The sequence below is a fragment of the Narcine bancroftii genome, chromosome 4 (genome assembly GCF_036971445.1).
Source record: "Narcine bancroftii isolate sNarBan1 chromosome 4, sNarBan1.hap1, whole genome shotgun sequence".
Taxonomy (NCBI): Eukaryota; Metazoa; Chordata; class Chondrichthyes; order Torpediniformes; family Narcinidae; genus Narcine; species Narcine bancroftii.
The window spans coordinates 285,658,026-285,673,252 of record NC_091472.1 but is presented as its reverse complement, the minus strand read 5'-3'; the positions used below and the strand labels follow the sequence as shown (position 1 = coordinate 285,673,252).

The following is a 15,227-nucleotide window of genomic DNA, read 5'->3' as shown; positions in this document are numbered from 1 at the left end:
AATTATTATGTACTGTGTATTATGTGTGTATGCACAGTCGCCCAGAGAAAGACTGTTTCACCTGGCTGTAGATGTATGCCAAATAATAAAGATGAAATGTAAAGCAAGCTCCAAAACCATGAAGAAATGTACACATTTGGCCAGTCTGCTAACGATACACAAACATACCAGTCATCTGAATCCCTAGAGAATCACAAGAAAGCAAAATGATTCTTTCAAGTCCTGAATCCAGGAACAGAGGTCACAAAGAAATTCATAGGGAAAACCATGGATCAGAAATGAATGAACGATGAACACAGAGCAGGGTGCCAGATTGTGGCTGGATAGGCAAACCTCTCACTCAGTGCAGAGCAATAAACAAGTGCAGTATGGACCTTGGCAGTGAATGGGGAAACAAAGAAGGAAAAGTAGGTAGAGGAGAGAAGAGGAGAGAAAAGAAAAGGAGAGAGGAGAAGGACAGAAAAGAAAAGAGTCCGGGGCAGGTAAGAAAACTTTTTAAAAAGTCTCTTAACAGGGTCTGCAGGGAGGAGTCGGCGTCGGAGGCGGCCATTGGTCGAGCAAGCGTACAGGAGAGTGTGACGGGAAGGTAAGGTCTTTTTAAAGACTCTTACTGGGGATAGAGCCTAGCAGTAGGGAGAGGAGAGGAGAGAAGAGGAGAGAAAAGAAAAGAAGAGAGGAGAAGGACAGAAAAGAAAAGAGTCCGGGGCAGGTAAGAAAACTTTTTTAAAAAGTCTCTTACCAGGGTCTGCGGGGAGGAGTCAGCGTCGGAGGCGGCCATTGGTCGAGCGAGCGTACAGGAGAGTGTGACGGGAAGGTAAGGTCTTTTTAAAGACTCTTACTGGGGACAGAGCCTAGCAGTAGGGAGAGGAGAGGAGAGGAGAGGAGAAAAGAAAAGGAGAGAGGAGAAGGACAGAAAAGAAAAGATTCTGGGGCAGGTAAGAAAACTTTTTAAAAAGTCTCTTACCAGGGTCTGCGGGGAGGAGTCAGCGTCGGAGGCGGCCATTGGTCGAGGGAGCGTACAGGAGAGTGTGTAGGGGTTAATTGGTAAAAGGCCAATAAATAAGAGGGACAGCGAGCGAGTGGCCTAGTGAAGGAGTGGGACTTCCAGGCTTTGGCTCATCAGGCTCAGTGAAGGAGTGGGACTTCCAGGCTTTGGCTCATCAGGCTCAGTGAAGGAGTGGGACTTCCAGGCTTTGGCTCATCAGGCTTCGGTGAAAGCAGGCGGAGAGAAAGCTAAGATAGTCTTTATTACTACTTCATTGGGGTAAGGGATGAGTGTTAAGGCTGTGTGTTGTCGGGAGTGCCGGATGTGGGAGGTCCTGGAGCCTTCCAGACTCCCGGATGTCCATATCTGCACTAGGTGTGTCAAGCTGCAGATTGTCAGGGACCGTGTTAGGGAACTAGAGCTGCAGCTCGATGACCTCAGGCTGGTCACGCCAGGGCCACGGGAGGATGAAAGGTGGGTAACTGTTAGGAGAGGGACAAAAGAACATAAGGTGCCAGAGACGAGCCCTGTGAATGTAATCCTCAGCAATAAGTACGCCTCTTTGAGCACTGTTGAGGGGGACATCAAGGTTGGGGCGAGTGACAGTGGCTGTGCCTCCGGCACGAGGTCGGCCCCTGTAGCTCAGAAAGGGAGGGAAAGGAAGAGGAGGGCAATTGTGATAGGAGACTCCATAGTTAAGAGGACGGATAGGGGATTCTGCGGACGCAGCAAGGAGAACCGGATGGTGGTTTGCCTCCCTGGTGCCAGGGTCCGGGATGTTGCTGCTCGTGTCCCAGATATCCTAAAGTGGGAGGGACAGGAGCCAGAGGTCGTGGTACATGTAGGTACCAATGACATAGGGAGAATTAGAGAAGAGGTCCTAAAAAGTGAGTACAGGCAGTTAGGTAGGGAGTTAAAAAGAAGGACCGCAAAGGGGGTAATCTCTGGATTACTCCCTGTGCCACGTGACAGTGTGAATAGAAATAGAATGAGGTGGAGGATTAACACGTGGCTGAAGGGGTGGAGTAAGGGGCAGGGTTTTAAGTTTCTGGATAACTGGGACCTTTTTTGGGGGAGATGTGACCTGTACAGTAAGGACGGCTAACACTTAAATCCCAGGGGGACCAGAATCCTGGCAGAGGTATTTGCTAGGGCTACTCAGGATCCTTTAAACTAGAATGGTTGGGGGGAGGGAACAAAATAGTACAGAGCAGTAAGGAGAAGGTTAGAATGCAAACAAAGAAAGTTTGTAGTAAGTATTTGAATATGGATGGGCAGGTGATAGAGAAGGGAAATGCTCTGGAAGAAGATGAAGGGCAATTGGCGGGAAAAGTAAATAATGTTGTTATTAAAGATGAGGGAAAACAGGGATTAAAAATTGGGAAATCTCTGAAATTCATATATTTTAATGCCAGGAGTATTGTAAAAAAGGTGGATGAGCTGAAGGTGTGGATTGATACTTGGAAGTATGATGTGGTAGCGATTAGTGAGACATGGTTGCAGGAGGGATGTGATTGGCAACTGAATATCCCTGGGTTTCGTTGTTTTAGGTGTGATAGAGTCGGAGGGGCAAGAGGAGGTGGGGTTGCATTGCTTGTCAGGGAAAATATTACAGCGGTGCCTAGGAAGGATAGATTAGAGGGCACATCCACGGAGGCTATTTGGGTGGAACTGAGGAGTAGGAAAGGAGAGGTTACACTTGTAGGGGTGTATTATAGACCACCCGGAGGGGACCGAGACCTAGAGGAGCAAATCTGTAGGGAGATAGTAGATATTTGTGATAAGCACAGGGTTGTAATTATGGGAGATTTTAATTTTCCACATATAGATTGGGAAACACATTCTGTGAAAGGACTGGATGGGTTAAAGTTTGTGAAATGTGTGCAAGATAGTTTTTTACAACAATATGTAGAGGTGCCGACCAGAGAAGGAGCAGTGTTAGATCTACTGTTGGCAAATGGGATGGGTCAAGTGACAGAGGTTAGTGTTGGCGAGCACTTCGGGTCCAGTGATCATAATGCCATCAGCTTCAATGTCATTATGGAAAGAGAGAAATCAGGGCCAAGGATTGAGGTTTTTGATTGGGGAAAAGCTAGATTTGAGGAGATGCGAAAGGACTTGCAGGGTGTGCATTGGGACAATTTGTTTTATGGGCAGGATGTAGTAGAGAGATGGAAGTCTTTTAAAGATCAGATTTTGAGAGTGCAAAAGCTTTATGTTCCTGTTAGGTTAAAAGGAGGGGCAAAAGGTTTGAGAGAGCCGTGGTTTTCAAGGAATATTGGAAACTTGGTTCGAAGAAAAAGGGAGGCGTACATTAGATATAAGAAGCATGAAGTTAAGGAGATGTTTGAAAGATACATTGAATGTAAGAGGAATCTTAAGAGAGGAATTAGGAAAGCTAAAAGAAGGTACAAGAAAACTATGGCAAGCAGGGTGAAAACTAATCCAAAAGAGTTCTACAAATATGTTAATGGTAAGAGGAAAGCTAGAGACAAAATTGGTCCCTTAGAAAATCAGAGTGGAAAACTGTGTGTGGAGCCTAGAGAAATGGGGGAGATATTGAACAGTTTCTTTTCTTCGGTATTCACTAAGGAGAAGGATGTTGGGAGATGTGAGATAAAAAAAGCAAATTGGGTAAATATGGGGAATATAGAGATTACAAAAGGTGTAGTTTTAAGGCTTTTGAAGAATATAAAGGTGGATAAGTCTCCGGGACCAGACGGGATCTTCCCCAGGACATTGAGAGAAGTGAAGGAGGAAATAGCAGAGGCTCTGGCGGTAATTTTCCAAATGTCATTAGATATGGGGATAGTGCCGGAGGATTGGCGCATTGCGCATGTGGTTCCGTTATTTAAAAAGGGTTCAAGGAGGAAGCCTGGCAACTATCGGCCTGTAAGTTTGACGTCTGTGGTAGGTAAATTAATGGAGAAAATTCTTAGAGATAGTACTTATAAACATCTGGATAGACAGGGTCTGATCAGGAGCACTCAACATGGATTTGTGGGAGGAAGGTCATGTTTGACCAATCTGATTGAATTTTTTGAAGAGGTTACTAGGAATGTGGATGAGGGTAGCGCAGTGGATGTTGTCTGTATGGACTTCAGTAAGGCCTTCGATAAGGTACCACATGGAAGGTTAGTTAGGAAGGTGCAGTCTTTAGGTATAAATTTTAAGATAGTTAAATGGATTGAACATTGGCTGAAAGGGAGAGGCCAGAGAGTGGTAGTGGATAATTGTCTGTCAGGTTGGAGGCCGGTGACCAGTGGTGTGCCTCAAGGATCTGTATTGGGCCCATTGTTGTTCGTTATATACATTAATGATCTAGATGATGGGGTGGTGAATTGGATTAGTAAATATGCAGACGATACTAAGATAGGTGGAATAGTGGATAATGAAGAAGGTTTTCAAGGATTGCAGAGTGATTTGGGCTGCTTAGAAAAGTGGACTGAAAAATGGCAGATGGAATTTAATGCTGATAAGTGTGAGGTGCTTCATTTTGGTAAGAAAAATCAGAATAGGACATACGTGGTAAATGGGAGAGCATTGAGGAATACAGAAGAGCAGAAAGATTTAGGAGTATCGGTACATCGTTCCCTGAAGGTAGAAACTCACGTGAATAGGGTGGTGAAGAAGGCTTTTAGTATGCTGGCCTTTATCAATCATTGCATGGAATATAGGAGTTGGGAGGTGATGTTGAGATTGTACAAGACGTTGGTGCGGCCTAATTTGGAGTTCTGTGTGCAGTTCTGGTCGCCTAATTATAGGAAGGATATAAACAGAGTGGAGAGAGTGCAGAGAAGGTTTACCAGAATGTTACCTGGGTTTAAGCATCTAGAGTATAGGGAGAGATTGGACAGATTAGGTCTTTATTCTTTGGAGCGTAGAAGGTTGAGAGGGGATTTGATAGAAGTATTTAAGATTATGAAAGGGATAGACAGAGTGGATGTGGATAGACTATTTCCGTTAAGAGGAGGAAAGATTAAAACAAGAGGACATGAGTTAAGAATTAAGGGGCAGAGGTTTAGAGGTAACATGAGGGGGAACTTCTTTACTCAGAGAGTGGTAGCCGTGTGGAATGATCTTCCGGGAGAAATAGTGGTGGCGGAGTCAATTGTATTATTTAAGAAAAGGTTGGACAGGTATATGGATGAGAAGAAGATGGAGGGTTATGGGCATTGTGCAGGGAGGTGGGACTAGAAAGGGGTGTTTGGTTCGGTGTGGACTAGAAGGGCCTAATGGCCTGTTTCCGTGCTGTAATTGTTATGTTATGTTATGTTAAAATGTGGACCCCTTCACATCTCAAAGAACTTTAGACATTTAAAGCTTTTAAAATATTTTTTATTTAATTTTTGTAAATTTAAATATACAGCACAATTACAGGCTCTCTTGACCCATGAGCCCAATTACACCCAATTGACCTACACCCCCGGTACATTTTGAAGGGTAATGTGAAACTTGAACCCTTGGGGGGGGAACCCACGCAGACATCAGATGAGCACACAAACTCCGTTCAGACACTGCAGGATTCGAAGCCCAGTCCCAGTCACTGGCACTGTAACAGCGTTGTGCTATCCACTACACTAACCATGCCACTTCTTTACAGGAGTGTTTGCTTTAAACATGGGAAAACAGGTTCAATTATAGACAATATATGCACATTTAGAAAAGGAATCAGTGCCTTGAAAACAGCAGCCAAGCTTTATACACCAGTGGGTAAACAGCAAATAGATTTAGCCAATTATAGTGGCAATGAGCTGCAGCCAGAAAACTAGTACTTATTGGTTGCCATTTAGCCATTTTGAATGTTTTATTACAACAATGAAGTTGATATTATTATTTAATCTGATTAAAATACACTTTATAGAATAATTATTATCCTTATTTAAATCTGCAAACAATTAAAAAAAATGTGAGGAAGGGTACATTTTGTTTAATTTGCAGAACAAAACAGACAACCCACACAGACATGGGGAGAACATACAAACACCTTACAGACAGCACGGGATTCGAACCCCAGTCCCAATCGCTGGTGCTGTAAAGGTGTTGCGCTAATCACTACCAACCATGCTGCCCTAATGAAAAACTATTCAAAATATAGTTAATGAACTCCAGATCCAATGCCACCTGAACTTCAGTAATCAAGCTGCTGTGTGCAGAAGATATGGTTTTTTTTTAAAATTAGTTCAACAGATTTGGGCTTCACAGGCTGAGCTAACATTCCATTGCTCATATCGAAGTGCCACTGAGTTGCCTTCTTGAACTGCTGTAGTCTTTGCAGCTGACATCAACTTGCTCACTGAAAGTATAGAATGTTCTCTACACAAAAGGTCCTCTACCAAGCTGTCCCTGCTCCACCACACTGATCTCCCACAATAAAGATCACCTATAACCTTAGAAACAGGTATGTATTTTTAAGAATACAGAATTCATATCCAAGGTACGTCGGGGTAAATTTTTAATGATTCCCCCTCCTGTTTCTTGTTTCCCTCCACCACCCCCCCCCCCACCCCGCCTGTGCTCGCAGCCCTGAGGACCCTAGATAAGTCAAGTTATTTGTCCCTTGATGAGAATGGGGTTTATCCTCGGTGAAGCGAAATTTTATTTTTTGTATTCTCATTTCTTACTTTTTCTTTTCCTCTTTCTTCTCATTTCTTGGAGGCGGGGTGTGAGGGTTCCTCTTATTTTGTTCTTCTTTCTCTATTATCTTTTTCTCTCTTTGTTTCAACATAAGCATTCCATTTTCATTTTTATAGTATTGTTTTCTTTCTTTGTAATAATTGAATCACATGTTGATTTTTTTTTACCTCACTTTCTTTAAAATCAATATGTGGATCAATATTTATATTATTTTGTTAACATTATTAATATTGTTTTGACTGAATGTTGATTGAAAATTCTCAAAATATTCAAAAACCTCTCTCTTACTTTCTTATCAATAATCTCAAATACAATTTGAGATTGAATCTTGCAGCAATCCAAAATTGTGTGTTCTTGCTTTTAGTTTTTAGCCTGTTAAAAAAATATCAAAGCTCTCTCCCTGTAGCTGCGTGCATGAGTGAAACATGTACCTTTAAGGTTTCACTCTTTGGTGAACAGCGTTCATCAAACATCTCGATAACCTTGTCAAATTTGCTTTGGTCTTCTGCATCGACAAAAATAAATGTGTTGAAAACCTGTAGAGCATGAGGTCCTGCCACGGTAAGTAGCATTGCAATCTTCCCTGTATCTGGTTGGCTATCGATTCCAATTGGTTGCAGGTAAAGCATAAACTTTGCTTTAACAGCCTCCAATTGTGGTCGATATTTCCAGACCAATTTACAATGTTAAGAGCTTATAAACCCTCCATATTTTCTCTGCTGAAATTGACTGTTGCTCTTTATGTACATTGTGGGTTTTTTCCTTCTTCTTTCACTCCTTGCACAGCAGAACCTGGCTGTTTCTTCCACTCTTGGTGCCATGTGATGTTTCTTTCATAACAATAAAACTTGGGTTCTTTTTATAACTAGATTAACTAAACAACCAGCACTAAAAACAGAACACACGCATGCAGACCTCATGGGAAGGCATCCATCTTGAATCTACAAAAGATGCAACAACATTTTCAAAATGCAACATTCCCTAGATGCTACACACACCATCTCCGACTCCTCCTGATGGTAATCACTCTATCACTATACAAGCTATCCCAACTACTTCTGAGACCCAAATTATCTAGAACAGCCATCTTCAAGACGCTGGTCAAATATCAGCATCATCTCTTTTAAATCTTTTATGTCTGACTCAGTTGGCTAATTTGGACAGGGCACCTTATTTGAAAACCCAATACCAGAGCAAAACACTCTTTTCAGTTTGATCATAGAATGTAATTATCAGGCAGACAATGAAAAAGAGTTGAAGTGTACTCAAAATAATCTTGAAGAAATTCAATATTCCCTCTGATTCGTAGTTACCTCTGACCCATTCCTATTTGGGAGCAGCACGAAGTAGCCCTGTGTAAGTGTTGGAAGGAGCAGACCATCTCACAAACTACCCAGCAACCCATCACACATTAGTGAACTGAGAACCAAGTCTACCTTGAAACAAAACAATGGCCAATCTTGGAGAAGCAAGCTTTTGATTACAGAGTGAAATCTTGCTGCAGCTTTCACATTGTGGATAAGACATATTTGATAGAAAGCCATTGTATTGTAATTTCTTTTGCCAGAAATTTACATCTCAATATTTAAAAATCAGATTCATAATTGCATTTATTTGAGACTTGCTTTCTCTTACCTTGTTCAACCATTCGACTCTTTCTACATCTGGAAAGTGAACCTGAAAAGGAGGAAGAAAAAGTGTAAATAATTTCAAAGGAATATTGTCAGTCAGTGGTTATATACAACACACGTCTTGGAAGTGCTGCCAAACTTGTTTTCCAGTTGAAATCCTAGAAACCACCAGAAATCAGGGCAAACGACAACTGAGTAAACACCAATTCAACTTTCCACAAGTTTTGGCACCAATTTACAGGTATTGCTTTAGATACGAGCCTATCATCAAAAACACCAATACCACCCAGGATAATTAATTATATTCCAGAAATCCCTCTGACTTCACTCACCTGGGGGGCAGCATAGATACAGTACATAGCTGTTAGAGCTACTACCTCCCTGTTCGAGCAGTTTGGGTTTGATCCAGATCTCATGTAATGTCTGTGTGGAGACGGGACATTCTCCTGGTCACCATGCAGAATACTCACAGCTCATTCCAAAGATCTGTGGGTTGATAGGGTAATTGGTCTTTGTAGAAGCAAATGGTAGAATCTTGGGGCAGCCAACACGAATGCAAAATGGGACTAGTGCAAATGGGCTCTTGACGGACAGTGCAGGGTAAAAGGGTCAGTTTCAGTGCTGTACAAGTGCTTCCAAAAAGAAAACTCTGTCTGGTATTATAGAAACCTTGTTGCTTAATAATAAACTTTCACTGAATCTTAAATTTTGTGAAATTTAATTTAAAAAAAAAATGTAGGTATACAGCACAGTAACAGGCTAATTTGGCCCTACGAGTCCATGCTACCCAATTTACAACCCATTAACCCACACCCTGTTTTTGAAGGGTGGGAGGAAATTGGAGCCCTTGGAGAAAACCCACATAGACACAGGGAGAAGATACAAATGCTTTACGGCCAGGGCGGGATTCAAACCCAGGTCTGGACCCAATTGCTGGCGCTGTAAAGGCGTTGCACTAATTGCTACGCCAACCGTGCTGCCATGAACTACCACTTTTTTTCTAAAAAAAAACACAATTACAAACAAATTGAACAATTTATTTGCTGGATTTTGTTTCAATATACATCTTTTTTTTTCCATTAAAAAATTAAATTAGGTTTAGCATGACCGATTTGCTTGATGAGAGCTAGGCGTTAAATGCAAGTTAGCAAATGGTTTAAAAAAAAACACCAAAATTCTGGAGGAACTGTATCTGGGACCTTACCTCTGCCCTCCCGAGATTGTCACAACTACTCCATGACCTCAAGAGTGTGGTGGGTATATAGAACAAACTGCCAAAGGAAGCAGCAAGGGGAACAATGTTACTCTATTTGACTGGCGCCCAGAGTTTCAAATCATTGCAAGTCTTCTGCAATAAAGTATACATAGCTGAAATAAATTTCTGAATAGATTGCCTACCTATCAACATTTCTACATCACCATATTTCGATAATTACACTGTGTACCCAATTTATCTCTCTAGTAAGATCTTAACAGATAACAAAAAAATATTTTGTGCTCCATATTTATTTTTTAATTGTTCAAATGACATTAAATTCTTTCCCATCATAATTTTCTCGAGACTAAATACTAAAAAATTTATTATCCATTGAAAATTGAATAAGTCAATTCTGTATCAATGGCATTGTAGTCAGGAAAGCTCTCCTTGTTCCAATGTCGTCATTTACCTTATTCTAAATATTTCAATGGCATTTCCCTCTCCCCAGATATTAATTTTGATTCCCATTTATTACATAATCTTCCAATCTTCTCTCTCCTATTTTTATCAATTTCTATTTTAACTCATGCTGGTTCTCTCTCATCAAAAGGGGAGGCCAAAAATCTCAATTGAGCACCCTTATAATAAATTTTTTAAAAATTTATTAGTTGTAAACCTCCCAACTCAAGCTTCAATGTCAACTTGTCCAAAGAAACTCTTGACATCTTCCCCTTCCAAAAAAATTCTTATTTATTTCTTGAAAATACATTATTATTGCTGGTGTTTGAAATAAATATTGTACTTTAGGAAATATATTCATTTTTAACAGAATTAACCCTACCCAATAATGTTATTGGCAGTATCTTCCACTTAGTTCATTCAGGAATCTCATGGCAGAGAGAAAGAAGCTGTCCTTGTGCCGCTGAGTGCTCATCTTCAGGCTCCTGCACCTTTCTTCCCCACTGATGGCAGCAGAATGGAGAACATGGTCTGGGTTGTGGGGGTCCACGAGGATAGAGGCTGTTTTCTTAAGACACTGCCTCTTATTATAGAAGTACTCGACAGAGTTTTCTTCCTGTCCTGAGTGTTGGCACCTCCATACCAAACAGTGGTAAAAGCAGCTAGAATGCTCATCACTGTACACCTATAGAAGATTTTGAGAGTCTTCAGTGACATACTGAATCTCCTTAAACTCCTCACAGCCTTCTTCATGAGAAATTGAAAAGATATGGATTTAGTACAACAGATTTAGGTTTTAGATGTGGAGAACAGATTGGTACTTTTGTACATTCAGTGTGGTCGTGTAAGAAAATTAAATATTTTTGGGAGGAAATTATGAAATTTTTGAGAGATATTTAAAATGGATATTTAGTTGGATCCAAGGTTATGTTTATTGGGATATGATAAGGCCCCATTTGTCGATTTAAGAATGCCTAAACCATATTTAGCTTTCTTAAAGTTAGCTTTATCAGTAGCAAGAAAATGTATTGCGGTTACATGGAAGAGTGATGTACAACTAAATTTGCGAAGATGCATAATGAATTATAATCTTGTTTGTATTTAGAAAAATTAACAATATAATATGAAAAATAATTATTCTTTCTTTATTGATATGTGGGGATTATATTTGAAATGTATGGCTATAGAAATTAATTAATTGTATTAAGTTTGGCATACCAATCAGGAAATATCAATTTTTGTTGTAAGTTTTTTGGGGGGAGGGGGATTGGGGGGAGTTTATTTTTAGGAATTTTAGAGGGTTTTTTGTGTTATAGGAGGGAGGGGGAGGGGGTTATAGTATTTTTTTCCTCTGTAATTTGAAAATTTAAATAAAATTTGAAAAAAAAATGGAGACTCCACAACAGATCCTCAGAAATGTTGACACTGAGGAATTTGAAGTTCATGACCTTCTCTTCTACCGAGCCCCGATGAGGATTAGTTCATGTTCTCCTGCAGTCTACAATAATCTTGGTTTTGCTCACATTGAGTGCAAGGTTGTTAGATCAGCTAGTTGAGTGGTGTTATGCACTATCTCCCTCCTGTACACTTCCTCATTGCCGTTGGTGATTCTGCCGACAACTGTGGCGTCATCGGCAAATTTGTACATTGCATTGGAATTGTGCTTGGTCACACAGTCATGAGCGTATAGCGAGCAGAGCAGTGGGGTAAGCACGCATCCTTCAGGTGTGTCTGTGTCTGTGTTGATCATCAGTAAGGAGGAGACATAGTTTCCAATTCATACCGACTGTGGCCTTCCAATGAGGAAGCCAAGGATCCAGTTGCAAGGTTTGGAGCTTGTTGACCAGCACAGAGGGAATAATGATGTTGAAGGCTGAGCTGTAGTCGATGAAGAGCAGCTGTATGAGGTGATCCAGAGCTGAGTGGAGAGCCAGTGAAACTGGACCCACTTTAGAGCGATTGTGACGATGGGTGAATTGCAGCAGATCCAGTCCTTTGCTTAGATACGTGTTAATTCTGGCCATGACAAATATCTCTCAAAGCATTTAATCACAGTAGAAGATAGTGTTACTAGGTGGTAGTTGTTGAGACAGCTCACTCAACGCATTGAGACAGCGCCGACCACATGTACACCAATCCTACATTAATCCCACATCTCATTAACTCTCTTACACACTAGGGACAAGTTATAATTGCCAAAAAAAACCCAAAAAACAACTTATTGATCTATGCATCTTTGGATCACGAGAGGAAATCAGAGAACCCAGAGGAAACACAAAATCAGTTAGAAAAAGAACATACAAACTCCACACAGAGGGTAGGACTGAACTCAGTCTCTGGCACTGAGGCAGTGGCTTTACTAGTTATACAACTATGCATCCTCATGGCAAGAGATTGTGCTGTTTAGTTCATCATTTCGACAGAAGGGCAGCTAGGGAAAAAAAAATTGGATACGAGTATCATTTAGGAACACCAGAATCCAGTAATTTCTTATGTATGTACATTTAAATAAAAACAGAAAATGCATCCAAATATAATGAATAAAACAAACATCTGAGTACTGTTAAACTGTACCTTTGCTCCCAAATCACTCCCAACTCATTATCTGACCAGAATATCCATAGACTGGATCCAAACTCAAATTCTGGAAAAGGAAATGGTGTGTTTTTTTGTTAATACTGGGTGGTGCATGGACACTAGAGTTATGTCGACCTCCTGTTCTACTGCCTTAGAGCAAATCTCAATTAAATATCTCCCCGAACATTCTTATCACTGATTCTCACCGGAGTTTACATACGTCCCGATGCTAATTACAAGCATGCGTGGAACTGCATGACGTGGTTAGTAAACAAGAGACGCCCCAGCCTGACACACTATAAATCTTAGTCAGCGACTTTAACCAGGTCTGGGTCAAGAAAACCCTGCCTAACTACCACGAGAATGTAACCTGCTGTACAAGAGGTCCCAGCACACTTGACAACTGTTTCACCAAGATAAGAAGGCCTACTGCTCTTCCCCGAGACCACACTTTGGCAAGTCTAATCACCTGGCTGTGCTCCCTCTTCCCTCATACAGACAGAACCTAAAAAGGGACAGCTAGAAAGTGGTTACAGGAGGCTGAAAAACGGTTAAAGGACATCCTCGAGCCAGCGGATTTGGCGGGGTTCAAGGACTTTGCTGAGAATCTGAATGAGTACACTGAAGCAGTCACAAACTTTATCAAATCAGCTGTTGATGAGTGTTGTCCCCACCAAATCATTCAGGGGCCTGGATGAACAATAAAATCCAGAACCTGCTGAGAGCCAGATCAAAGCATTCAAGTCAGGAGATGCAGATTAGTGCAGCAGGTGATGGTATGATCAGCAGAAAGCTATCTTCCTAGTGAATTGGAAAGCCTGGATGAAAATGAAAACAAAAGCAATAAGGGACACCCAACAGCTGTGGCAGAGCCTAAATGACATAACCTGCTACAAAACCAAATCCAGTAAAGTAGCAGACTTCAAAGCTTCTTTCCCAGAGGAACTCAATGCCTCTATCCCCAATTTGATGACAGTGACAGCGAAGAACCACCCCTCCGCACCTCCACGTCCCTGATGATTCCATCCTGTTTACATCGGAAGATGGCGTGTGCGCTGCCTTCAGGAAAGTGAATTAGAGGAAAGCATCCATTCCGGATAGAGTACCTGGCCGATCTGTGGTGATCAACTTACCAAGGTATTCACAGATATGAATAACAAATGAAACAGTGAATGAAAATACTCTCCTTATGCCAAAACTTCCCATAACTATGTTAAATATCTAATTTAAAATTCTCCTCTCTCTCTTCACCCCACCACCAAACATTAGTTGAAAACTCAATGGATTCAAATGTAAGAAACTAACATTTCTGGTATTGAAGCATCCATGGAAATTTCTAAAAGTGGCAGGAAATTATCAAATTAATTAAATATTGGTGAGTCATTACAAGTTTAGCTTTTAGCAAATTATATGATCATTTACAAATGCAAAGAATTTAAAAATGCAGGTCAAGCATTATTTATTTATCACAGGATTTTAATCAAAACCTGAACAGTATCTTCGATGACAGAAGCTGTTGAAGATGTTGGATCACTTCTACTGTACTTCTCAAAAAGGGACTTGGAATGGGCCATTATGGTGGGGATGACAGTAGTGACACCCTCAAAGGCTGAAATACGGTGGAATCCTCTTCAACCAGGCAAGAAAAGCAGTAATTTCTCACAGCAATCCTGCCCTCAAATAACTAGCTTGCATTCTTGTCAGATAGATGTTTTCCCGATTTTGTTACACCACAGTTATCAAGTGCCATGTAGATGCAGATGTAGCTACAGAAGCATAGAATTTTTTTTTTATTATAAATGTAAACAGTGGCTCCCCCCCCCCCCCCCAATCTGGAATAGGGAAAAAAACTCAAGATAAAAAAAACAATGTGATTGACATTTTGGTCAAAAAAAACCTTTTATACAATACTGAATTGTAAAGAAATGATCAGAAGTACACAAGTGAAAGTTGTGTATTGCCATTGTTAGATTTGTAATCTAGCAATAATGCCATTTCTTATCACAAGTACTATTGCAATTTGAACATGGAATCTTATATTAAATTGGATTAAGAATACAAAATCAAGCCATTCAAGGATTCAAGTAAATTTGATTTTTCATTAAACAGAAGAGAGCAGGCTGGGGAAAAAAAATTCACATTGATGGTGTTACTGGATAATTTTTCACTATTAACCAGGCTTTTTCATATCACACAGGCCCTAACAGCTTCAATGTTTATTTCAGAAGCACATTAGACTCAAATTCTCGTGCTTTTTCAGTTTAAAACCTGAATTGAATGGGGGTAGCATACATGTCGCCATTGAATAATTCAAACACCTCCAAAACTACTTCCCAGCTATTTAAATCTTCCCCCCAAAAAAATATGAAGTGAGAGGAACTTGGAAATAGTTATATTCTTTGAGAAGTACTCGAATACGCTCAGAATTTTACCCAACTTCAAATGGCAAAATGAATCTAAATTCTGATCGTTTTTGGTATGCAGAAGACAAACATGCAGAAATGAATGTTCGGCATCATTCTGATCATATGACATCAGTAGAAATTTGGTATGTCCATTTGGGTAAGCCAAAAATTTTGAGGCATAAACAGGAGTAGTTGCTCTCACACAAGAGAGAACTATATTCTACATAGATTTGCTCCAGATTTTGAAGCCCTGTCCTTTTTAAAAAAAACAAGCTCCACTCCTTTAAAATACACAGTGGTAAACACTCCTGTGGAGCCAAGACAGCAGTAGGAAG

At 40.6% G+C, this 15,227-nt stretch overlaps 1 protein-coding gene across 1 annotated transcript in view; it reads right to left on the bottom strand.

The window, feature by feature from the left end:
• The window catches only part of LOC138762050 (extended synaptotagmin-3-like), a 125,590-nt gene that overhangs the window by 86,114 nt on the left and 24,249 nt on the right, over positions 1-15,227 (bottom strand). Inside the window, exon 2 of the mRNA XM_069935259.1 lies at positions 8,258-8,299. Within this exon, the coding sequence (XP_069791360.1) occupies positions 8,258-8,299 (42 nt within the window). The remainder of the gene's footprint in view (positions 1-8,257; positions 8,300-15,227) is intronic.